The following is a 27,959-nucleotide window of genomic DNA, read 5'->3' as shown; positions in this document are numbered from 1 at the left end:
CAGAATACATATTTATTTTATTTAGACAGAGAAAATACTGTTCAGAGAAAAGGAAACAAAAAAACACACCAAAAATAAACTCTTTTCGTACAGTTGGCCCTCACACAGCGTAATAAATGCGGTACATCAGAGAAGAACAAGTAATCGGTATATGGATATCCTCAGCTAAAAGGTCATCCATAACGCTAAGAGGCTAGATGATTAGGATGATTGAACGTTTAATTATTCCCACTATTTAGAAGGGTCATATATGCCCTTTCGGTCATTTGTTGGAATAATATTTCAATGGCAGAAGAGACAAGTGCTTTTCTTGGCTGTACTAATACAGTCATAGTTGTGCTTGTGACTGAGCAAACAAAACAACGAGCAAGGCATGGGTGGTGGAGAAAAGGCTCCAGTTATGAAGACAAATACAATCCAAGAGTAGAAAAAGAACAGGGTTTGCACCTGTAAGTCTACACTGCCAAAAAATATTTTCTTATTCAGTCCTTTTGGCTTGTTTTCCAGTAAAAACATCTAAAAACATCCTTAAAGGGATAGTTAAATTAAATTTTTGGGTGATCTATCCCTTTAAAACAAGATTAATTCCCTTTTAAAGATTAAAACACTTTTAAAATGTTGTTTTGTCTTGTTCTATTGTTAATTTATGCTTAAAAAAAGACAAAAACAATATGCAAATATCCAAAATAGTCTGACTTCCTTCCACAGAGCACAAAAGATGTCAGGCTATACTGATGTTAGGTACTGTCAGCCTCGGTCACTATTCACTTTCATTACATTTGTTTCCCCATGCAATGCAAGTGAATGGTGACTGAGTATGCCATTCTCAAACGTTCAGCCTAAAATATCCTTTTGTGTTAAAAATACAAAAATTCAAGCTGGTTTGGGATAACATGAGGGTGAGTAAATGGTAACAGAATACGAATTTTTGGGTGAACGGTCACTTAAATTGGATTAAAATGAATTAATTTTGTTTTACTGGAAACAGAAGACATGCTGATTAAGAGAAATGGTTTTTTTTACAGTGTTGCTCAGCAGAATTCCTCTAAAAGAGGAGGAACTGATTGTTTATCTATTCAATCTTTCTAATAGTAATCACATGCAGGTGAACAACAGAAAAGCATTTAATCTCGTCACTACACACACTCTCATACTGATTTACGCAAAACACAGAAAAATACAAAGAAGGAAGTCTATAAAATCATGCTGATGGAATGTTTTGTTTGGGCGCTTTAAAATGGAGTCAAGCCCAAAGGCTCAATTGACATTTAATTGGACTGGTAAAAGTCCATCTTATCATTTAAAGATTGATTCACCGCTCTTAAGGAAAAACTGGGCAAAAACACAGTATTTGTTAAGTGAAAGGCAGTTGTGAGTTAAAGATGTCCAGCTAAATTAGCATTTTTGTGAAATAATTTTCCTCAAACTTGTTTTGTTTCGACAAACTTTTTTGATTGTTTCGACAAATTTATATGTTTAAAAATCAAAGGTCAGTGATTGTTTAGAAAATCACTTGATCTTTAAGTTTGCAGCCTTGGCAAACAAAGAAATCCATCATTCAATCATCCCATTAATTCTCAGTTGCAATTGTGTAATAAAATCGCCAGTTAGAGAATATTAACTTTAAAAAATAAACACAATTCCTCACCGATTAACTGTTTGTACACCTGTTTTTAATTTTGAAAAAGGCAATTTACTATGTCAGAACACAATCTTTCTCCTCATAAGCTTTATTACACTAAATTAAAACTAATTTTGCATTAGAGAAAAAAAAAATCATAGTTGGCAAATTTGTGTAAATAAACAGACACAACGGAGAAGGAAAGGAAAGGCCTGTCTATTTTTATCTGGCACGAGGCTAAACTACAGTCCAGGCACAGGCTCTCCCTTCCATTATCTTCCTCTCTGGTTACATGAGTACGGGTTATGGCGGTTGTTGAGCACAGCGGTCTGAGGTCACATGTTTTTGTTGTTGTCATGGTGATGGCACTGGCTGCAAGGTGGATCCAGGAATGGAAGCTCTTCCTCTGTGCTATGGAGACGGAGCACTCTGGAGTTGAGGTCCACACAACACTGGGGATGAAAAGTAGATAATTGTGTCACATCAAGTGTAGACTTCTATTGAATCCATCCAGCCATCCACAGCTCTTATAATTATTAGGTACGTATATACTGATAAGCCAACTCCCCCATTGTGTACAAAGCCACTGTGTGTTTGGAACCCATTTAATATAGTTTCAAACAAACTGTCCTTTTGCTTCTTGACTGTTTTAGACCAGATTTGAAAGCAAATGTTTCTGAGATACCTTTTGTTTACTCTTGTGGAATACTTGTTTTTTTACAGTAAACTTTACAATAAAAATGATTTCCTGAGATAATTTTCACAGCCTCCCAGCCACATTAACTAGAAAGGAAAATGAAAGTGGACAATTACATCAAGTCCATACTGTGATGCAAAGGCAAAACACAGTAACTTTTTTGTAAAGATTTGGCTATATGGATATGATTGTAAGATGTCATCGGAATCATAAACACAAGTTGTAGTAGCTAAACATGCATTTAAAAATGAAGGTGAATAGTTTTTAAAAAAAAAGCTATAGACTTGCGGTTCAGAAATCCATGGAACACATTCTAACAATGCAAGACTCTGAAGAAGATGTGGAATACAATAACAGAACATAGAAAAGACAATGAAATGCTTACTTTGAGTTCCAGCAGAGTCTGTAGGCCCAGACACACCTCAAATGTGGCATCCTCTGTGAACAGAGAACAAATGAGGCTCAACATGTGGGAGATAAGGACACCGAGAAAGAGATGTATATACCCAGTAGTTATAATTGTGTTCTGTAATTAGAAGAGCACACGAGGAGGCTTGGTAAAACTGTCCTCATTAGTAGCTTTTGTATTGCATCTGTATGCGAAGCATGCTCAAAATAACATGCCCAGGTCATGTACCCCTCTGTTATGGGACTTGTTATACATTCTTCTGTGCTGCCTACTGTTCTCTATCCAAGCAATCCAGTACTGTTGTCTGAATTGAAAAAGGTCACTGGCACCCAGTGCTTAAGGAGAATGCCCTAAATATGTTTCTGCAATAGAGTCAAAAGTTTAGACACACCTACTAATATTCTTTTAATACTATATTCCATTACTATGAAATACTGTACAACAAATAGAAGTATTCAGTGACTAAAACAAATGTTAAACTCATCCAAATCCATCTTAATTTCTCCAAAGTAGCCACCCTTTCCATTAATAACAGCTCTGCACACTTTGGGCAGTCAGCTTACCTAACTTCATGAGGTGCCACCTGAGATGCTGATGAGAGGAGTTTTATGAGAAATTCAACTTCACAGTTTACATTTGTTTACTAAACTCATTTCAAGCATTTAAGCCTAAACTTTAGATTAAAAAAAAAAGTATTGAGGTCATGATATAAATACAGTGCATTCAGTTGGGTGTATTCAAAGATACACCAATCTGAGACCAGATAAAATGGTACATTTTATGTCAAAGATCTCTGATGTAAGATTTTCCTTAAAGGAGTGTGCATGCGCTTATAACAGACATAGCTCAGTCTGGGAAACATAATGTGAAGGGAAGTGAAAAACTCTTGATAAATCTTGGTAATGTTTTTGTAAATAATGTCACTTTGAAGCTTGGTATTTTCTCATAGATATTAAAGGGATAATTCACCCAAAAATGACATTATCTCATCATTTACTCACCCTAGATGTGTATGACTTTCTTTCTTCTACAGAACACAAACTAAAGATTTTTAGAAGAATATCTCAGCTCCGTAGAGCTTTATAATGCAAGGGAATGTGACCAGAATGTTGAAACTCCAAAAAGCACATACAAGTAATAAATTAGACTCCAGTGGTTTAATCCTTGTCTTCTGAAGTTATCCAAACTATTCTGCATGAGAACAGACCAAAATATAACTTCTTTTTCACTGTAAATCTTGACGTACAGTCTTCATGATGATCATAATTTCAAGCTTGATTACACTTCCTAGCACCATATAACCCTCTGTGCATGGGTCAAGCACTAGGAAGTGTAATGAAGCTTGAAATCAAGAATGTGCCTAGAGACTGTAAGTACGTTTTTGGTCTGTTGATTGGATTTCTTCAGAAAACATGGATTTAACCACTGGAGTCTTATGTATTACTTTTATAATACCTTAATCTGCTTTTTGGAGTTTTACATTTATGGACACCATTCACTTGCTTTATATGGACCTACAGAGCTGAGTTATTCTTCTAAAAATTTTATTTTGTGTTCAGCAGAAGTAAGAAAGTCGTACACATCTGGGATGGCATGAGGTGAGAAAATGATGAGAGAATTTTCATTTTTGGGTGAACTATCCCTTTAAGGATTCACTTGTAGGTTTAAGGATTCATAAGGATATGTAATCAACTGGATGATGGCGTGTTTCCTGGACAGTCAGTTTTAAAACACTGCATTGTTATTAATTTTTTATTTTATTTTTATTTATTTTTTTGATGTAGAAAATGCATTTTCAGAATTGACCTAGAAATGTAAAGACTTTGAGGTCTGACCTATGACCTGGGCAGTGCACTGCACTCTTTCTCTGCCCAACTGCAGGTGCAGGGACTGCACTGTCTTCACTGTGGAATCACAGAGAGGCAGCTTCCCACTGGACTTGTCTTCTTGTGTAGTTTTCAATCTGCAATGGTAACACACAAGAAAATTTTTCTAGATGATGTGTAGACGTATTGATATATACAGTACATTATTTAGATTTTCCTTTGTATAGAACAGACTTACCCCAGACTTCTGCAGCATGTATTCGAGATGTGGTTGTGTTGGCATCCTGTGTTTATGGATAACATCACCTCTGCATCTTCACACTGCAAAATACACATTGCTGTTCACACAATTTTCAGGAAAAAGACACATTATCAGCCAGAGTATGACAACATAGCTCAGCCTGCCGAGAAGTTTCCCACAGATGCCAATCTGACACACACACTCAAGAAAATATCTCAGCTTCATGATCTTTTAAATATGCTTTAGTTCTTCATTACATTATATTTACATTTACATTTATGCATTTGGCAGACGCTTTTATCCAAAGCGACTTACAGTGCACTTATTACAGGGACAATCCCCCTGGAGCAACCTGGAGTTAAGTGCCTTGCTCAAGGACACAACAGTGGCATCTTGGTGGTGCTGGGGCTTGAACCCCCGACCTTCTGGTCAGTAACCCTGAGCCTCAACCACTGAGCCATTCACTGTCCTCTATTATATTCATTTTAGAGCTTTTTTATTTCACACTTTTTTCTGTTATTCTGATTGTGCATTGTCTGGCAGTATTGTGATTGATAGCTCAGTATGCTTAATAATCTGCACATAATAGATGTTGTTAATAATGCACCACAATGTGGAAGCTCCTGACGTCTCCCTTTACTGAGCTGGTTTATTTTCAATCTGTACTTTAACCTGAGATTCCATCAGTGCTTGCAGAATTCAGAGCTCATCAGATAAATTATGACCCTGTGCTTTTGCAATGTGTGCTCTTTATGCTGTTTGTTTGACATTTATATGTAAACTATTTGTTTGATATTAGCAGACTTCGTGGATTGTTTTTTAACTGATTGGCCATCCGTTCATTTCTTGATGGATCTTGTCATGCGTTTAAATTCTGTCAATTCAGCCACACACACACACACACACACACACACACACACACACACACAATAGAGGCAGCATATAATGTGTCATCACAACTGTAATGACCTCTCCTATTTCATGCACTATATTCCTTTGTGCAGTCAAATGCTTAATAACCCCTAATCATATGTTCATGAAGCCTTATTTTCCTTCTTACTTTCTCCTTACTTCCTGCACTATATGTTCTGTTTTGAATGAGGAGCAGAGAGCTTCATAAAGGAGTAGTTTACCAAACAATGAACATTTTGGCATTATTTAACCCATGCTGTTTAAAAAAAAACGGTATGACTGTCTTTCTTCCATGGAACAAATAAGGAAAACTTAACACTATAGTTCCTGAATACAACCTTATTGTAAAGTGTCACCATGAAAATTGTAGCTTTGTGTGAGGAACGGCCATATGATTTGAATTGTTTTGAATGTTTCACAGTTTAAATTGTTATTCACTGAAAATATGTTCCTCTATCAAAGCTATCATCTCTTATTTTCAGTGAACAATGTTTTACATTTCAGTCTGTTTCTCACACAAACTGCGTTCCCATGGTCACGGAAAACCTGGAAATATCATGGAATTTTAAAATGGTGTTTTCCTGGTCTGGAAATGTAATAGAAATGAATCAAATCTTAAAATTCATAGGAAAGTCATGGAAATTTCTATAATGAATATACTATATTTTTGTAGTTTTTCTCTGCTGTAAAGTATTTCATGAGATAAATATCACTCTTATGTAGAGTAAAAAAAGAACTTGCAATTCAAGGTGATGACCGATTTGTCAGTGAATCGTTCTTATGAGTCAGTTCTTTTCAGTGAATTAGTCGGTCTAAATGATTCATCTGCAAATCTAAATCAAAATGATTTCTAAACATCTGTATCCAGATATCAAAAATGCTTGGAAAGCCATGGAAATTCATTGGTCAAACAGGTTGAGAACCTTGCACAAAGCTATCACATGGTTTCAGAAGGCTTTGTATAGCATGCAATTTGGATGGTCATATTTGTAGCTCAGCAGCCTGTTTAACCACTCAAGTGTATCAAGGAAATACAGCTAAACATGAGGGTGTTTAAATAAAGACAGAACTTTATATTTACTGTAGGTGAGCTGTTCCTTTAAATATTAATTAATCATTACTTTGCACTGTGGGGGAAGCAAGCAACAGTAGAGATATTTCAAGGGATTTGGAGTCTGTTTGTGGCATATGGTCTCTCAGCATGCATGAGGACTTGAAGACAATATGGCTTCACCTACATATTTGCCCACACAGCTACAACGTTTTGACACTCTGGGTCTGCGCTACTCATCTTTGCTATTTGCACATTTCATGAGTAAGTGATCCAAGCAGCGTCAGAACTGTTCCACCGTTGAAGATAATAAGAGGATGAAAGCTTTGTTGCTGCCTCTTTGAGTTTCCTGTCACTCAAGGTGAGAAGCCTGTTTAAGCAGTCACCACCACAACTTTCCTACCACATTAAGAGTGGGACGTATTGTCTCTCTTTCCAGAGCGTTAACCTCACGCTGCACACATAGAGGGGGCCGTTAAGCCCCTCTCACACATTGTTCCATCCCCACTAGTATGTTGGATATTTCGCAAGAGAAAGCAGCTGTCTGGTCTGACAAAACAAGCACAAGTGACAGAAAAATAAGCCCAAATAAGCGACCCCAGGCTTTGTGTGTGCGTGTGTGCGTGCGTGTCTTTTTAATAATTACATTTTATAAATAATTTAAACATTTCACTAATATAACTGGATTTATTATGCTAAATGGACCGAGAAACAGCACTGCCTAAAATGTATTTGTATTCTAAAAGTAAGCCCAAAAAAACGCAACCTGCGTCAGCCCATAAGAGACATGCCCAAACCCGCGTATAATAAGCACAAAACTGGGAATCAGTCAAGAAAGTAACCTTTTTTAAATGAATGGCAATATTTGCCCACTGGAAGTGGTTTAGTTGCATTTTTACCTTTATGAGGGCTTATTATGTTGACTTGAAAAAGACAAAATACTGTTCTACACTTCAGCCTTAAGGTTTTTCCAAAAGCTTTTGTGTTTAGCAAATACTGTTTTTGCACTCTGCATCGAAAATAATGTTTTTCACACAAGTCCTCATCCACCAGTCCATAATTCTAGACAATCTTCTGTAAAAACACATGTTGCAAACAAACATTTCAGAGGTATTGATCACAGTCAGCTTTTTTATTTTGTTCCATGGAAATGCTAAATTGCCCATGCTTCAGAATGCCTGTTTTATGTAAAGGCCCTGCCATGGAGAATAACTTGAAGCCTCCACATGCACTACCAATAACGCATTCAAAAAGCCACGTGATAAGATGCGCAGAGTCACTATGCCTCCATGAGGACTTTGAGCACATTGGGCATTCCAAATTGGGGAGAAAAAAAATACAAGTATGTTCTCATTGTGTTTTATCTTGAATAAAAAAGCCCTTTTTTTACTCAGCATTTGACAAATAGAAAGTTTCTGTTTTTTTTTTTTTAATTAATGTTTAATGAAAAGAGTATTACATGTTAATTGTTACTTAATACATTTAAAATGATTGATTACACTTTCATCAATATATGCAATGGGTAATCCAAAAGTAGTCAGATTAGATTACCTAAAAGTATAATAAAAAATATTAAGTAATCTGCCTAGCACTAGTCTATTGATATATTATTATCTAATTATCTAATTATAATCAATATAATCTATAGATTACTATTTGATTTGAATTATAATATATTACATCTAACTTCAAATGTTAGATAACCAATCAAAAAGTTTCGTTGTCATTTTTACCCTAAGCCCTGGATCATTTGTGACCCTGATAGACATGCAAAGTTTCAGCATTTGTTTCACACTTCTAAGGCAAAGAATGTTCTTTTCCTCTGCTACCTCTAATGCACAATGCTGAGTTGAATGTGTTAAAGTTGTGGTGTAAGACAGCCCAAATAAAACACATACGCTCACACAAACACATGTATTTGTGTGTTCGAATCGAGTGTGCACAGTTGCGTGACTGTGCAATGTGTCATATGGTGCAAACTGTGATTCTCAGTAAAATGTGTGTCAGGATCATTCACACTGTGACTCTGTAAGTATTCATTAATTTCTCTGTGTCTTTCCCTGCACCCTGTGGTGAGGATATAATAATGCCCATGCACAAACTTTTGGAGTCCATGTCAGCGAATGCATGTTTTCATTAATACAAAAGGGAGCCATACGAAATAATAATAAATTATGAAATGCTTTGTCAATTAAAGTACATTTTTCAATTTGTAATGGAAAAAATTACATTTGACAGTATTTTTCACTAGTGAGCTCAGACTTTTGGACCACAATCTTTGTGTGCACTGGAACAGATGCATTCTGTCGAAAAAAACTTGTGTTTCATAATAATGACAGTTCTTTATAAAGCACAATTGTGCATGATTTCCCTGCCTCAAAATCAAATTAATCTTTCTATTAGAGAAAGCAGTACCATGGATGCCCCATTTAAAGGGCCCTTCATTTTTTAATCTTTAATTAGATGCAGATGGATTCATTCCATCTTTCCATTTACTTATAATAAGAAGAATAAGAATTTACCCAGTTAATTCACAAAGCACACTTTCAGTCTGGAGCATTAAGCACTGGAGAGAGTTTTCATTAATATGCTTTCACTTCAATATAATACCATTATTATTAGAACATTATTATAAAGCTCTTTTGAGTACTTCATTCCGATTGGTCAATCTCTGCATATCGTGGTCAAATAGAATTTTATAATGGACACTAAACTGTATAATTGACTAGCAACTGATTTAGTTGTGCTGATATATTGTCTCTCATACAATCTTATCAAATAATACAATCATTTTAACTCAGATCAATATGTCATGCACGTATATGCATTTATATGTTAAAGGTGGGGTATGTGATTTGCAAAACGGCCGGCAGATTTTGAAAATACACAACTCTAAGGTCCTACCTTCTCTCCTCCAACGCTGGCCCTGACTCCACCCATTCGAAAAACATGGACGCGCAATCATGCACGAGCGAAAACTCAGATGCGCAGTGTTCTAGCAGTGTTCTAGACTCACTAGTCAAACAGTGCATTCACCTGTCAGACAATTTTTCAGAGCAAATTGTTGACACAGCAGGAGGAGGGTCGCATACCACTCTTGAAAGGTGTAGAGCTGATTTTCTCATAACTGTAAAAAAAAGAGAACATCGCCAGCCCTGGCGTCTGTACAGCGGTCTTCTATTCAAAACAGGATTCATAGAAATGTGGAACAACCCCACTAGCACTATAAAAGCTCTATTCTCCATACATAAATACAATCGCTTCCTGTTACTGGGTCACGAGCTTTGAGTATGCGCATGCGAGCGGGACACGCAGCCAGGGTGGTGGGGAGGGGGCATGGTACGACCGTTTGATTGACACATTTTCTGTCCAATGATTCTAGATGGTCTTGAAAATGATTGGCTGGAGTTTTTCGAGTCCTGCCCGTTCCACAGATGATTAAATTGCTTAATTTTCATTTCAGTGCTTCTAATTTACAGCCAGTAAGTGGGTTAGGAATAGGATTTCAAGTTATTTTGAAAAAATGGTCAAAAAGAAAATCACATACCCCACCTTTAAGTAGCCATGTAGTGTACAGTGTGATATAAAATTCCTTCAACTTGCCTTGGGGGCTTGATCAACCTGTCAGGGTTTATTTTCCGAAAATGTCCAACTGAGTGTACATTTATAGTTTACGTTTGTGTTTGCAGTTTGATTGAATGCAGAATGTGCTTGGTGGTCTTGAACTCTTGAATTGCCCATTGACTGTCAATCTCTGGCTTGCGTTGGCTCAGAAAATTCACTGCTCTTGGGTCTGCTCTTTCAGAAAATTCACTGCTCTTCACACCCAATCCTTGGGTTTAATCTGCTTTAATTTAGGGTCTATTTTTACTGTGCTCAATCACTGCATTAATGCAGATGGAGAGGGAGCCCTACAAGATGTGATTTTGATTAGGTTCAGTCTGTTCTACAGTAAAACAGAATGATTTAAAATGCCTATACCTGTAGAGGGAAACTGACATTGCTCCCAATGTGCATCTGTATTTTTGATTTCTTCTAGATCATGTCTTTAATCCTTATATTGTTGTGTTTCCAGTCTAAAGTTACCAGCCATTAGAACTGAATGAATTAGACTACAAAATACAGAAATATTAAGTGTTCAGGATCCTTTAGATGAGCACATATGTGAATGTGAGTTTGCACACACAAAGTCCTCAGACATGTCCATTGAGTGCCCTTTTGTGCATCATCTTTCCATGTACACTCTTTGAAGAATATTTCAAGATTTACTTATAATATGTTGTGTTTTGGCTCGTTTGAATCTGGATAGTCTGTTGTAAGTTACAATAGGCAATTGTCTATGTTACATGTACTGTATGTTTCAGGAAGTAATAAAGAAAAACGTGACAAAAATAGACTCCTGTTTTTTATATTTATGTGTGTCAGAATGTCATACTGTAATACTTTGCAGTTTGGCCTCTACTTAATTGAGCCCTTTCCAACAATATATAACACATGACTATGTTTTTATTATTTTATTTTTTATGTTTTTACCAGTGGCGAATTCTCAGGGCCCCCCGCTGTTTTTACCAACTCTGAATATATTTGTTGTGATAACAGAACAAAACCATTCTTATTTGTTAGATAATTAAAAAGCTTTATTTAAGAATGGGTAGGATCAGCTAAATGCACTGTAAAGTCCAGATTCTAAACTTTAAAATGACATCTTTTTTGTTTAGATCAAGGAAGTGGATTAATTTATTACATAATTATTCAAATAGTTTTTTCTAAAGGGAGTTCCCCTCACTAGCGGTATACGTTCAGATCAATGAATCCATCCATCAATATATTTTGTTTTAAAAAGTACAAAAAAACAATAATTAACCATAATTGTCATAATTACAAAAATATCTTATGCAATATCTTGGGATAATATATGCAATATGAGAGATTCATTAACAACCGTAGTGGGCCGTTCTTTTTTGATGGTTTAGCACAAACGAACAAAAAATGTTATTAAAGATCTTTCAAGGTTTTGAGGCTCTGAAAATTAGAACGGTTTTATGTCATACGCTGACTCACTTGGACTCCAGTTACATCATCTCTATTGTAAACTTGGCAAAGCGTTGTATCACAGATTTTGGCTTTGTAGACACATATTGGCCCTCTAAAAAGCTCTCAAACCCAACCGACCAGAACAATGGGCTGCGAGAAAAATAAAGCCATGAGTCATAGGGAGCTAGAGCTCTTGTTTTGTCATTACAGCAAGCTGTTATCACTTCTATTGTGGGCACAGACAGCTGAAAAAGACAGGAAAAAGATGAGCTCACACAGTGGCCCCAAAAAGTATATGGACATCCATTCATTTAAGTACGTGAGAATGTCCACACCTTCATGCGTTTTGTAACATTACCTTACATTGGACCACTATAGCTGAGAGGTTGGATGCTCTCTCGCCTTCTTTAAGGCCTTTCTTCTTCTCCACTTCCATTTTATCTCTTCCTCCCTTCTGTTTTGGCTCTGTCTTTCCTCCAGCATCACTGCTGTCCCCATCTTCATCATCCTCATCAGACCTGAGGCTCTTTTCGCTGTCCTCTGGAGACTCCCTTTCCTCCGTGGAGTCATCAGCCGTACTCTCACTCTTCTCCTCTGGCTCTCCACACTCTTTGCTGTCTGCCAGGGGTGAGCAAACAAGAATGGGGGCATCCCGGGCTTCTCTGCGTAGACGTGGAATGTTGACCTCCAAAAGGCGTCGTTGAACAATGCTATGGGGCTGCTGTAGAGCCACAGAGGGAGAGGAAGTGATGTCAGCAACACATAGTCATTCCTATACTATTATACTATGAACAGTATGTGATTTTTTTGTATGCATGGAATGTGCTCAACTTGACCTTCCATTTACAGTGTGATGAATTAACTGTAATAATACCAGTCATCTATGTTTTGACAAAATTGGATTACAAATGTGAAATAACTGAGATTGTATTTTTGAGATGTTACTGAAAGCCACTTGCATAATGAAGCATGCCAATAATGAGGTCATGTGACAACATTGTGCAACAATTTACATTGTGACGAAGTGTGAAGAAAGTGAAAGGATATTTATTTTTCCAGATCATAATCATAATTGGCTGTGTAGTCGCTCTCTGTCAACTTTTATTTTTAATAAAAATTCTGTAAACATGCACTAGACAGATGCCTTTGGACGCTGTGCCGTCTTTCACTGTTTTTCATTGTCTCACACTGGAGCGCTGCATTTTTAGGGGCTGTTCAGACAAACGCGTTCTTATGCTGAAAAAAGCTGGACACAACACAACGAATATAACAGAATGCCGGTATTTCGAGACACATTTGTAAAAGTTATATTTAACGATATGATGGGTGTGGGTGAAAAACAGATCAATATTTAAGTCTTCCTTTACTATAAATTATCCTTCCTGTCTATAGGTGGCAATGCACAAAGAATGTGACTCGACAAAAACAATAAAGAAGAAATGTGGAAATGGAGATTAATAGTAAAAAAGGATGTAAATATTTATCTTTTTCTCACCCATACCTATTTTATCACTGCTGAAGATATGGATTTAACCACTGGAGTCTGATGGATTACTTTTATGCTGCCTTTATGTGCTTTTTGGGACCTAATGTACTTGATATGGAAAACTACACTATCGCTGGAATTTCCTGTTTCTTGATTTGAACAATTTAGCTTTGGTGTACTCTTACATGTAGCTAGATGTCACAATATCATTTAGAATACTGCAGGTTGTTGTTTATGATTGGCTGTATGTCCAGTTTTGTTCAGATTAGATACAGACGTTAGGCTGTATGGTCTCTGTGTCCATTCTGGGCATCAATACACACAAACCAGCATGTTGCTCTCTTCTTTCTTACTTAGTTAGAGAACAGCTCTCATTTCCTCAGCAGGATGACATGGAAAAGACCAGACAGCATTCTATCTGCTTTTAAACTGTCTCCACCACTCCAGTAATGCAGTTATCAGGGCCACTTGGAGGTACCTTTTAAATATTCTCAAAGGGGGGAGCTGAAATTACACAGTGAAACCTAGATCTGAAAGGTCATATCTTTCCTTTCCTTCCATCTCTTTCATCTGCTGTATGTAGCTTGTTGTTCGTCGGTAACACAAAACATATACTTAATGCAGAACCAGAAAGGTTGTTCAGAGACTGTTGTAGCAAGCCAGGTTTAACCCAATGACATGTTGTGCCTGTGTCGGCTCACCAAAACGTTATCACAAGGAATTTCCTCCAGCTATGCAACAGCACTATTGATCCGCAGCTGTGGATTAGAGGGTGTGTTATAGCATTTGTGTAATAGAATTTTGTATATTGACTGAAAAACACAGCATTGTTCATGCAGCCGACAGCTCAGTGCCACGTCTTATCTTATCTAATCATGTTGAGAGTTTTGTACCTGTAGTTGCAGTTAATTTTTCAAACGAACCTGTTATCAAGACTTATAAATCAATAGATTTGTATCTGTGTCGGTTTCTCATCTTTCACCAAAGAGAGAGTCACAGAGGTGCAGCAATCTATTTTCTGATTCATTCTGAAAAATGCAAGGTCCAGTACTTTGGGATCAGATACTCTGGGAGGGATTCACTAAGAATTAATCTGATACAGACATTTGCATGCACTCAGCCTTTGTTTTAGAGTTTGTTCAACTAAAGGGAATGCAAATTAGGTAGCAGCAAACAAACCCACAAAATCTGCTCAACGCAATTTGCACTGTGCAATTCTCGATCTTGCAGATGGGTTCTAGTGCTCGGTTATGGAGGATGCAGCAGATTACCATCATCTGGAGCACTTTACCAAGACTTTTAAAATGATACTAGCATTTCAATGGGTTTTTAATGTACTTAGTCATGTACCACATGACCCACACTCACACGCCTTCCACAGTGATGTTTAGTGCATTCTATTGAGTCTATAAAAACAATATTACATTGCTTTAATGCAAAAGAAACAAGATTCTGAAATGCACATACAGACTTCAACACTTGGTACACAAAACACCATGATGGTAACAATCAATCAACCATTTTTTAATCATGAAAGGGTAATTTAAAGTTGATAAGTAGATAAGAAGTTACCAAACATAACAATGAAGTTAACAATAAAATTGGTGTAATCAACTTGCAAACAGTGAAACCATGCAAGCTCATTAATTATTCAAGCCCAGTGCCAACTTCATTTACTTGTGAAATGCAAATAAATATGGCAAGGTTTTCTTCTTTATGATGATGCATTGTGAAGACAACAAACAATCATAAATAATATTTACTTATAAGCTTGAGCATTATTTATTTATTTATTTTCGTTTGAATTGAGTACAAATGTAGAATTTACTTAATACTTTTCAATTTTCATTATTTAATGTAGTATGTATGTTTTTGCTATATTTACTTCACCACAGAATCATTTTTTCAGTGTAGTAATAACATTGCAACAGGTAAATAGCACTGAGCTTTGTGAAAGTACAATCTATACTGAACCTTACTCAGGTTCCGGTGTAAAAGTGGCAACTCTGTGAAGTGAATTTGCCTCTCAGATTTCTGTACTGGTTTGACTTCCTTTGAGCATAAATTCACAGCATGTAGTAACAGTTCATTTTGCAGTGAGTGTGTATTCAAGGCAAACAAATCAATAGATTTTTGTCTGTGCTGGTTTCTATATCACATAATAAGTCACAGTTTACAGCACTATGTTTTCTTATTCATTCTGGTTCGCTTTGTAGAAAACCATCCAATACTATGATCAGACCTAGTGTGATATCTCCCATCATTCTGAGCTCCATTAAATTGTCCTGACACAGGTCAAAGGCTGAGATGCCAGCAAGAAGCTCATTTTACCCAGGCATAATGAGATGAACTTCACAAGAGCCCTTGAATTTCTGTTGACACTCGCTTAGAAAATGAGTCAGCTCATTATAAAATTGATAAGACATCTAGCTGTGACTTGACTTTTGACACTGCTACAGATCATATTTGATTCTCTTTTCTGCAGTTATAGATCAAAAGGCAGGTAATAGGATTTTTATAATTGTTTGTTGTATATTGGAGCGGTTGATACATATCCATGGTCTTTTTTTTTATTATTATATAATAATTTATTTTCCACATATGACCATTTCTTTTTAGTGTTTTCACAATTTTAAACACATTTTGGCCATCTCTTCTCATTTAAAAAATTCCATATACTCTCTAAAATATTATGCATACAATTTTTTTATTATTATTGTACTTTATTTTTTAAGCAAAAATGTTGTTTAAAATTGTTTTACATGGAGTATATATAGCATGTCAACTACCCACTGACTGAAAATGAATGTACTCTTGTACAGCTTGGCACCACATTCACAGCCATCCAATCACAGTTCGAGTTCTGTTTGACTTTCTGCTAAGACAGGTATAGGTACACAGGGTGGGTGGGGGTAAACAGAGACAGTGAAAGGTAAATGCCACTGTCAGTATTTTTACTAGCGCTGTTATCATTCAGCCATATTGCTCTGTGCTCTGCTATGGGCTGGTTTCAAAAGGGCATGGTATTGATCCTCTGCCAAATTAAACCTGCGTTGAATGATAACACAGAATGACAATGAGAAGGGGTGGGAGATAGAGAGATTATTTTGGACTCAATGTCTTATTGTACATCATGTAATGGCATGATTATATATTATTGACTGGCTGTCGATTCTGTGTTTGTCTATAAGAAAGCAACACTCTCATTTTGAATGCATTATCTTCCTCCAAAGCACAACACAGATATGCAGGCTTGGTATGACGCAAGCCCTATTGCTTTGACATACAAAAACATCCGACCTGTATATGTCTCAGTGCAAGCCATCGGAAACACAGAGTTCAATCTAAACAAGTGAATGTCACAAAACCTGCAAGAACATGTCCCAGTGATATTTTACCTTCAAAATTAGAAGAAAGTATTAAGACATTATATTTTACTTAAAGATAATGAAGGCTATTTTAAAGACTAGTCATTTGTTTTGCATTGTGACATTACTTTCATGACAATTAAGCACATTCAAAAAAAAAAATAGAAAAATTATTTAAATTGCCACATTACGGTAATGAGAAATTGGGAGAAAATTTAGCTTTTTTTGTCGTGTCTTTGCTAAATTGTAAAATTAACGCTCAACAAAGTCATTTACAGGTGCTTGAACATCTACTTATTTAAAAGTTAATGAGCCAAATGTCAAAAATCATTGTTATCCAAAAAGAAAGGTTAATTCCTGAAAGTTCACAGTGTAATCAAATCTGTAGCTCTCTGTAAGAATCCAAACCTGCTGTGCACATTTCCACATCTATATGCCATGATCTTGCCTAACCTGCATGTTTGTGTTGAGAAAGTTTTAACAATCGAATGGCTTTGTTCAAATAATTGATTTAGAGGAGAAGCGATGCTACTCAATGCAATCTACTCTGTTTGTCAACTGTTTTGGGCATTACCACACTTCACCTAATAATCAGGTTAATTAGGCTTTGATGAGCATCATTACAACACTCTCCTTATTAATGAGGTGTGTGTCCATGCATATGTGTACATGTGTAAATACACAAAACAGGGTAATTCATATTCAATGGGATTGGGGGTGGGTGGGGGGTCCCTCTGTGAATCAGTGGAAGGTTAATGAAGTGTAGCTGGATGGAGGCTATCGAGTGCCTCTGGTGCGCAGGGCTTCTATGATTCAACTTCACATCTGAGCATGATGTACTGACACAAGGGGGCTGAAAGAAGAGCATTATATAAGGAGACTACCTGTGACAACTATCTTTAGCTCTTTGTTCAATGTAATATCATTATGTCAGTCCTGAATATACAGTATATATATTAATCTGGCTAGGTTGTTGTAAATTACTGTAGTTGTAAATCTTGAATATATCATTTTAAATCTGAAAATATAGTCATAAATTCGAATAAATAGTTGTAAATCCTGAATATACAGTTATAACTAGGAGTTTTTATATACATTTTCCCAAAATGCTTTGCATATAACAGCTATTTACCATAAAACTACTTTACAATAGAGCTGTTCATGTTGTAGTCCAAAAACCCAGAAGAGAATTCGCCATGTGTTCCCTCTGGACTTTCCTATGGGTTTTTATAATGGGGGTTTCTACTTAATGGGGGTTTCTACTTAATTTCTATGAGTAAAATAAGGTCTGTGGTAAACATTACTTGACAATATGTGGACGTTTTGTTCTACAACATCAATTACACACAGTCATACCTCAAACGTGAATTTTTTTTTTAATAAAAACTCACAGCAGGTTTAACATTTACGTTTGAGGTAAATTTGAATGTATAGTTGAAATCCAAATACATTGTTTTAAAACCTAAATATATCATTATAAATCTGAATATATACAACCCCAATTCCACAAAAGTTTGGACAGTATGAAAAATGCTTATGAAAACAAAAAGGAGTGATTTGTAAATTATATTCACCCTTTGCTATATTGAAAGGACTACAACTAAACATTATATGTTTTACCTTGTGTGTGTCCCCATTCATACAATTTGAAAGTCTTCAGTTGCACAATTGTACGGGGTCTTCGTTTCCGTATTGTTCGCTTCATAATGCACCACATATTTTCAATTTGAGATGCTCAGGACTGCAGGCAGGCCAATCTAGCACCCGCACTCTCTGTTTATTTGGCCAGTATGTGGTTTGAAGTTGTCCTGCTGAAGATTCTGGGACGCCCCTGGAAACAGTGCTGGATGGCAGTATATGCTGCTCCAAAATGTTTACATATCTGGCTGCTTTAATGGTGCCCTCACAGATGTACGCGTTACCCATGCCATGTGCACTGACACACCCCTGGCCCATACAGACACTGATGCTGATAACAGCTTGGATGATCCTTTTCCTCTTTGGAAACGACGCAAGTACTTAAAAAGGACAAAGTTCCAATCAGAAGATGGAGACACAACCCATGTTTTTTGGTGATGTGTTAAGATCCAAGAATTTTGGTTATTTGAATTATAGAGTTTTATGTTGGACATATTGGGCACTCAAATTAATTTTTTCCCCTGACTCTATTTTAGGTGATGGGGCAGTCATTAATATAGGGAAACACTTATGAAATTGTGGTCCTAACCTGTGTCATGATCTCCAGACAAATTGTCGGCTGGAGCACCCACATTTCAGGAGTGGTGCTCGGCGACAGGGTGGAGGCTTTCAAAGAAGTGTCATCCAGAAGACTTGGGAATAGGGCAAATATTTGACGTTCTTGGAGGGCTCTTGGGGAGGGGCAGTGGAGAGAGTTATAGTTGGTAATGTGTGCGATTATTATATTTTTTTGTTTGTTTATTGTTTATTTGTATATACTCATATGTGACCACAGGAATGTTTTTGAGGGTCAGGGTGGGATTGGGAGGGGTAATAGTGGGGGTTAAATGTTGATTCTGTGTATATATGTTTTGCTTTTCTTTGTTTAATTTATGAATCAATAAAAAATTTTAATCACAAAAAAGACAGTGATGTCTGAGGGATCAGAGATCACACGCATTCAGACATGGTTTTTGTCTTGCCCTTTACACACCGAGATTTGACCAGATTCCTTTAATCTTTTAACTATATTGTGCACTGTAGAGGGTGAAATGGCCAAAATCCTTCCAATTTGTCTTTGGGGAACATTTTTCTCAAAGTGCTGGATTATTTGCTGAAGCATCTGTTGGGAAATTGACAAGTCTTGAATGATCCATGCTTTTGAAGGACTAGGCTGTTTCTGTAGGCTCCTTATTTACTATAACACGATTGCCTCACCTGTTTAACATCTCCTGTTTCATATGGCCTTGTTATTTTAACTTGTCAAATTGTTATTAGTCTTAAACTGCCCCCGTCTCAACTTTTTTGGATTGTGTCGCAATCATCTGATTGAAATTACTGTACATTTTCAAAAAACTCTAACATTCGGAAGGTAAAACATCATATAATGTTTAGTTGTGGTGCTTTCAAAGGGTGAAAATAATTTACAAATCACTCTTTTTTTGTTTTTATTAGTATTTTTCATACTCTTCCCAACTTTTTCAGAATTGGGGTTGTAATTATAAATACGAAATATATAGTTATAAATGCAGATGTATAGTTGGAAATCCAAATATGTCATTTATATAATAATTATATAATAATTGACTTACTAAAGACTATGGCTCAGTGGTATTAAACAGATTTGGGCTAGGGTTATTATTAGTCAGTATTTGTAAAGTAGAGAGTATTCTTACTTAATGTAACTGCATTAATCCACATACAGTATAATCACTTCTTTACTTGAATCAATTGCTTATTGTATTTTTCAAATGAGCTATGCAATGGACAAATTATCATAAAATCGAATCTCCTTTCTAGATCTCGTTCCTACCAGCAGAATTATTTCAAAACCGATTTTATCTTGTGGACACAGCAATTGCCCATTTATTCATGAATAATTCATGATTCATTGTTTAGTTCTGTGAATTAGATGCATGTTAGTGGTTGTTTGTGGGCGATGGATGTCCCTGGTCTGAATGAGAAATATCTCTGTCCCAACCCAACAGAGCTGATCATTCTATTAGCAGACAGCATGTTTGACCTACAGCGGAACAGCACGTCCTTGGTAAACCACTGTACTGTTGACATGTGGGTAAATACGAGTCGATGGCTATTAATTGTGAAATGATTGTATGACCGGGGCTTGCAGCACGGGTCGTGGAGTACTGCAGCTTATATCAACAGCTGTGTCCCTGTCACAGCATTTTTACTCTACATATATAAGTCATTCTTGGTGCTAAATTGAGCAGTAACCTGACATCGTTCAGTCAAAATTGCATTAAAGGGATAGTTTACCCAAAATAAAAAGTGACATAATTTTCTCACCTTCATGAAGTTCCAAACATATATGCTGTTATTTTATCCTTATTTATATTTTTTAAATATTCATGCCTCTCTATTCCATACAGGCAGTTCACAGTGACCACATCTGTCAAGCTCCAAAAAGGACAAAACACCATAAAACAATATAAAAGAAGTCCATGTGACTCGTGAGCTATATTCCAAGTCTTTTGTAGCCAAACGATATTTCTGAAATTTCAATGGTTATTCACTGAAAATCTTCCCCTCCACTTGAACTCTCAAGTCTCATTCTCCATTCCTTAAATTCGGGTTTGCCTGTCACCTTTAGTTACAACACATGCGAGAAAGTGTGATGTTTGCAGTCAGTGACATCAATCATGCCACGATGCATCAGCGTGCTGTTTTTTAATTAAAAAAACAAGGAAGTATTTTATGTTGGGTTTATGGTGTCTTTTTTGGGAGCTTAACAGACATGGTCACCATTAACTGCCCTTGAATTTGTTTAGACCTTCATGAAGATTTATGAAAAAAAATAAATGGTGTTCCATGGGGAAAAAAACAACAATTTATAGGTTTAGAATGACACGTGGGTGAGTAAATAACAACATATTTCTTTGGTGAACTATTCCTTTAATATAGATCTTGAAGTGAACAGTCACATGATTCTGAACTACTTATCTTTGATACACAAGAGATATCTCTCTGTCTTCTCTCTTTTTTGTGTGATTACTGACTAATAGCTCATTATCAGAGTGCAACAGGCTCCTCTTTCTCATTCAGAGAATCATGTGACCAGCCTAATGGTTGCTCTCACCTCCTGATCTCCCGCCCCAGTACCAGACATCCTCTGACAAGCACAACATGCACAGCCAGCTGCTCTTCCTCTGTTAACCCTTTCCCTTGCCTAAGCCTGATGCACAGCTGTTTGTTTTCTCCCCTTGACACAGGAAGTATTTTTAGCATCTCTCCATAGTAATTAGTGGTAATGTTTCTCATTGGCTTTTTTTATAGCAAAACAAGATCAATGAGGCCTCTGTGGAGTTCAATTCATGACACAAAGCTCTTATTATGTACTCAGTATATCATTATGCTATTTTGTTCTTGTGCCGATGGTAAGTAGGAGAAAATGCTTTGTGTCAGGGTCCTGATCACCTGAACTTGCAACCCAAATTCAGACCCAATGCCGAAATCCGAAGCACCAACATGCAGTGAATTTTCATGCCCCTAACTTTCGGAATTTCCAGTCCGGATATTCGTTAAACATAACAGACAAACCTCTTGCCACCGATGTTTTGTAAGATCGATCAGTTTATTTTGCCTCATGATACAATATCATCATGATACAAACAGTATGTCATGATTTAATATATCTCGATACATTATGATGTCATAATTGGATCACAATTGCAACAGCGGGAAATACTCGCGAGAGACCCAGCCTGTCCGAAAGAGAAAGAGTGAATCGTGCGGATTGAGTTTCAATCTCTCGCACCTCATAAAAGCAGATATGAGCCATTTGACATGATATAAATACACAAATATATTAATAAAAATATTGATACAACAATCTAAAGTATTGTTACAATATTGTAAGAAAAAGTTGAGATATGTTGATAGGTGATTGTATCGGCACAGCCCTGTTAATAGAAATAATAAGTGGCTGAATGTACATTAGACTGCTATTAGACCAAATACACAACTACTTACCAAATAAATAAATAAAAGGACATAAATATTCAAATTGAGATATATTAAGAATCCTGAGTTTAAATAAGTGTGGAGTGAAATGCGAGACATGAAACTACTGTAGCATAGCTGTCTAGGAAATCAGTTGCTTGACAACGGTCAATTACACACTTTAGTGGTTATTTTACAAAAATATTGTCCACAGAGTGCTTCAATTGGCAAATCAGATTCAAGTATTTCAGAGAGCGATGTAATAACAAGTTAATTTATTTGACTGGTGAGTGCACTAGACATTGTGCTTTATTACAGTGTGTGCATGCAGACTGTCAGGGGCAGTCCCAAGCTAAATCTCATACATACACACAGCCACTGTCTGCCTACATCATCTCTTTAAAGGGATAGTTCACCCAAAAATGAAAATTCTCATCATTTACTCATCCTCATGCCAATATAGACCTGAATGACTTTCTTTATTCTGCTGAACACAAATGAAGATTTTTATAAGATTATCTCAGTTTTGTAGGCCCATACAATACAAGTGAATGGTGGCCAGAACTTTGAAGGTCCAAAAAGCATATAATAGACCTCATAAAAGTAATCCAAAAGAGTCCAGTGGTTAAATCCATATCTTCAGAAGCAATATGATAGGTGTGGGTGAGAAACAGATCAACATTTAAGTCATTGTTTACTGTAAATCTCCACTTTTACTTTTACATTCTTCTTCTTTTGTTTTTGGCAATTCACATTGCTTGTGCATATCGCCACCTACTGGGCATGGAGGCAAATTTATTGTAAAAACAGGACTTAAATATTGATCTGTTTCTCACCCACACCTGTCATACCACTCCTGAAGATATGGATTTAACCACTGGAGTTTTATGGGTTACTTTTATGCTGTCTTTATGTGCTTTTTGAGATTTAAAGTTCTGGCCACATTTCACTTGCTTTGTATGGACCTACAGAGCTGATATATTCTTCTAAAATTCTTCATTTGTGTTCAGCAGAAGAAAAAAACATATATGTCTGGGATGGCATGAGGGTGAGTGAATAATGAGAGTGTGATGGTGAACCTGTGGAGCAGTCTCCCATCACAGAATTATACTGTGTTCCATGGACTTATATATTGTTTACTCACCATTTAGCAATATTTATTTGGGTTTAGTTGTGCAAATATATATATATATTAATAATAATAATAATACTAATTTAATGTATTTATTCAAAGATTTTGTATTTAAGAATAGGGAGGTAAGAGTTCATTTTAAGTTAAACTAAATGGTATATTAGAAAAGGCGGGAAATGTTACATTTTAAGCCAGCTGCCACTAGATAGTATGGATGACGAGTGTTTGAGCACATGAACTCCATTGTTTAGGGAGGGAAGTAGGTACTGTTCTTAGTACCAGAAACAGGCCTATCTATAGACTTATTTCTTTTTATGTAACCTTGTTTTTATGTTTGCCTTTAAACTTATTTATTTGCACATTTTGCACCTCTGATGGTTTAAACATCTTTTTGGAACGCCACTCCTCTCTGCTGTGATTCTCCTTGTGACCGCTCTTGTCCCTATCACAGAGAGATTTTTATCTTTGGGTGAACTATCCCTTTAAAGAGATGAGAAATGCACAGCCTTGAATTAATTAAAAAGACGGCTCCAACATGCACACGTCTGTACGGCATTATGAAGCACAGCATGAGAGAGGTAAAACTATGTTTATTTGTCTTCCTTTACTTCATACGTATCTCCTGTGTATGAGTGCTGATCTGAGTGCAGCCTTTTCATGCTCACTGCTTTGGTCTGTGCATTCTAGTTCAGCGCGAGAGAGAGAGAGAGAGAGAGAGAGAGAGAGAGAGAGAGAGAGAGAGGCAGGCCTAGGAGCTAGAGAGATGAAAAACAATCCTACAGTTACATAACTAGAAGAACTTCACGTGACACTTGTAAGTTAATAAGAGCAGCAAACCAGGATGCTTTGGGAACACTTCTACCGTCTTTGCCCTCACATGTACACATACACCCTAGTGCATCTGAACAAGTAGAAGGGTCATTCCTGTTATGTAGTTCTTCTAGAACTGTGCTACGTAAAACAAAACAAACAAACAAACAAATATTTATAATGTATTTTGATAATGTATTTTGATCAGTATGGAGTGACAAACCAATTAATGCCACAAAAAAAAAAAAAAAACTTTAACAAAATGTATTGTTTATGTTGTTGCTTTCACACCACAAATGATGTCACTTCCTGTAGGATGATGTCATTTAGGAACTAGCTTTTGTTGGCTAAAAGGATATTAAAAAAGTGATATAGAGTACAGAACAATCCTATACATTCATTTACAATTAAACAATATTTCAAGAAAACTTGTTTTGTTTGAAACGTTTTGAATAGACAAAAAAATAATAATTAAGTAACACCTGGAATACTTAATCAGCTGCCAGTTTATTTTGGCAAATATCACACAGGAAATGATAAAAATGTTAACATTCGCTCAAAATAAAGTAAATTGACAGCTCAAAAAATAAGTTTAATTGACAGCATTGGTGGCATAGTGTTGATTTCCAAAAATAAAATTTTCACTCGTCCCTCATTTAAAAAAATTAAATAAATGTATTGAAAAAAGCAAAAATTGCAGTTACGGTCAGGCACTTACAATGGAAGTGAATGGGGCCAGTCAATAAACATTCAAATACACACTGTTTCAAAAGTATAGCCACAAGATGTAGACATTATATGTGTTAACATGATTTGAGTGTGATAAAATCTCACACTCAAATCATGTTAACACATACAGTATAATTCTACATCTTGTGTATATACTTTTGAAACAGTGTGTATTTGAATGTTTATTGACTGGCCCATTCACTTCCATTGTATGGACCTTACTGTAACTGCAATTTTTGCTTTTTTCAATAAACGAGGGACGAGTTAAAGGTTTTTTTGGTGGTTGTCAACATTATTCTACAAATTCTGTTGATTGAGATTCATTTGTGTTGAACGTGAAACATATAATAAAAAATGTTTCAATATATTAAGACATATATGGATGGCATGAAAACGTACTGCATTGTAGGAATGGCCCAGGACATAGGCTAATCTTCCTCTTGCCCCTTAGAAAAATTTCTTTAAAACCCACTGCAGAGGTTGAGAGTGCCGCAACTCAGTACCATCTGTCTAAAAGTACATATCGCCTGTCCCTCGCTGACTTGCCACACCGGGACAAGCGTGACATAACTGTGTCATACGTGAGTTTCAGTTCTGAATCTGGTTAATAATTGGTTATGACAGCCTTCGCAAAGCAGGCAGGAGAGTGAGTGAGAGAGAGAGAGCCCATTATAAGCTGCACAAGCTCTGGCTCTTTCTCTTTGAGCACAGAGATCATTTAAATGCATTCTATAATCATAGGCACACACATGCATGAATGCATGCAAGCCTGCACACACTCACACGCTCATATTCTTAGGGTTTCGTGGAGTGCGCACTGGGACTTTGGGTATGTGCCATCTAATCAAAGTAGTGGCAAGAGATGACAGCAGGACAGTTAGTATGTAATAATTACAGGAAGACTCATACCCCAGAGATGGATAAAGAAAGACACAGAATGAAATGACTATTGTTGAATGAACAGGACTTCTGCCTGTGTGTGGAATATTATTATTATTATAAAATTTCCTTAACATATGTGTGGTACATAAAAAACGGACATTCAAGAAGAGTTTCTGTTCAGTAGTCCTTTGTTCGCACACACACCCACATACGCACACAACACACACACACACACAGATAAACACACACACACAACACACAGACCCACTCACCCACACTAACAAACACACACACACACCCACTCACACACACACACACATAAACACACATACACCCACTCAACCACACTAACAAACACACACATAAACACACAAACATGCCCACACTAACAAATAAACACACACACTCACTCACCCACACTAACAAACACACACATAAACACACAAACACACCCACACTAACAAATAAACACACACACACACCCATTCACCCACACTAACAAACACATAAACACACTCACACACACACACACACACACACACACACACACCCACTCATCCATACTAACAAACGCACACAAACGAACACACACACACATCTCCTCTCCTCTCTGGACCGTTATTGGAATTTCAAAAAAAATATTTTTGCAAGGAATTAGCATTGTTTTAGTTCCATTTTTTTCTCCACCATTGTAAAAATTAGATAATATAAAAAAAATTGTATATCAATGTCATGATTCAGTTAATAATTTCTGCAATTTTCTTGTTAAACAATAAATTAAACAAATTATTAAATATTGTCAAACAGTTGTCTGACAATCTGTTCACAAACTTTGTGTATGAAATGTATTGTTTTTTTTACTTTGCCTCTGCACTTGGTCTCTGGTCTCATCCTTGACAATAAGTGTGTCCCCCACAATGACAGTTAAAGCTGAGAAACCTACATTATGGGGACGTTATGAAACAAACTGCCTCATAAAAGAACTAATTAATGCCTTATTATGCGTGTAATAATTTCAAAAGGTGTTTCATGGGGACATTTTTCATGGGGGCTAGGTTGTGATACTTATAATTAGCTTAATTCAAGAACAACAGAAGTCAATGGGAGGTCCACATCATGCCTCCTTTTTTGGACTGTTATTCCGCCTTGTAGTCCCCACAAGAAAAACTGCCTCATAAAGGGACTAATTAGTCTCTTACTACACATGCAAAGATGCCAAAAGGTGTTTCAAAGGGGTTAGGGTAGGGTGTAGTAATTATAATGTAATTAGCTTGATTCAAGAACAGTAGAAATCAATGGGAGGTCCCCATCTTGATAAAACATGACATGTGTGGACGAGTGGGGGTGTGAGTGGATCAACGGATGTGTCAGAAACATTCACTGTTGTGCCTGCTGCGCTTAATAATGCATCATGTCAGGATTGCCTGATGGGATGGAGATACCTCTGAAACTGCATATTTATTTGCATATATGAAATGCAGCATAAAAGGACATCCATTCATACATTCACATGCCATATTTACATACAGAAATCCATAGCTGTCACGATCATCTCACAGAGAAACAAAAGAGCCACTCACCAGGTCTTTGGAGGTGCCCAACCTTTTCAGTCCATCCAGGGGCAGAAGATCTGCAGAGTCCTTGTGGCTGAACTGGGTGGCCTGTTTCAGTCTCCTCTGCTGGTGCATCATGGCTTTGTCTCTCATCTCTAACTCTTTCTTGCCCTCACTCATCTTTATAGACAGGAAGTCTAAATAAACACTAACTAAACCCTGGCACGGGTTCTACGGAAGCTTATTGAGCCAGCAAGACCGTGACCCTGATACAGAGCAAGTCAACCTCGCTCACGCTTCCCCTAAAGCATGCACATGTGAACGCATAAAGGCGTGTAGCTCAAAATCTCTAAGTCTAAGAAAACATCAATTGGAATTATTCCGCTTTAGTAGCCCAGGATGTAATCTTTCCTGTGGCAGATGATCCAGATAATCAATCCTGTTGATTGACAGCTCTCAGTCCAGTGCAGTGATTGGCATGGTTGTCATGGTGAAGAATGTGTGATTGTAGAGATCTTCAGTGTGTCTGCGTCCTTGCAGTGCTATAGAAGCAACTGTGTCCTCCCCTATT

The 27,959-nt window shown here is 36.7% G+C and overlaps 1 protein-coding gene across 1 annotated transcript; it reads right to left on the bottom strand.

The window, feature by feature from the left end:
- On the bottom strand, nucleotides 1-27,949 carry LOC127637709 (nuclear receptor-interacting protein 2-like). The gene is made up of 6 exons (XM_052118930.1): nucleotides 27,416-27,949; nucleotides 12,150-12,512; nucleotides 4,792-4,874; nucleotides 4,563-4,690; nucleotides 2,704-2,756; nucleotides 1-2,073 (listed from the first exon to the last, which is right to left on the bottom strand). The coding sequence occupies exons 1-6, from the start codon at nucleotides 27,566-27,568 to the stop codon at nucleotides 1,957-1,959; spliced, it is 897 nt and encodes a 298-aa protein (XP_051974890.1). The 5' UTR covers nucleotides 27,569-27,949; the 3' UTR covers nucleotides 1-1,956.
- Between the last annotated feature and the right edge of the window lie 10 nt (nucleotides 27,950-27,959).

This window comes from Xyrauchen texanus, chromosome 45 (assembly GCF_025860055.1).
Source record: "Xyrauchen texanus isolate HMW12.3.18 chromosome 45, RBS_HiC_50CHRs, whole genome shotgun sequence".
Classification (NCBI taxonomy): Eukaryota; Metazoa; Chordata; class Actinopteri; order Cypriniformes; family Catostomidae; genus Xyrauchen; species Xyrauchen texanus.
The sequence above is the reverse complement of the archived record's forward strand: the minus strand, read 5'-3'. Positions and strand labels throughout refer to the sequence as shown.

What these genes read in the sequence shown, in the direction of transcription:
- LOC127637709 (XM_052118930.1), bottom strand. Translation starts at nt 27,568, where the DNA reads ATGAGTGAGGGCAAGAAAGAGTTAGAGATGAGAGACAAAGCCATGATG. An exon ending in ACATGCTGCAGAAGTCTGGG is followed by an intron (nt 4,691 to 4,791) that starts GTAAGTCTGTTC and finishes TTACCATTGCAG; the next exon opens with ATTGAAAACTACACAAGAAG. An exon ending in AGACTCTGCTGGAACTCAAA is followed by an intron (nt 2,074 to 2,703) that starts GTAAGCATTTCA and finishes TTTCATCCCCAG; the next exon opens with TGTTGTGTGGACCTCAACTC.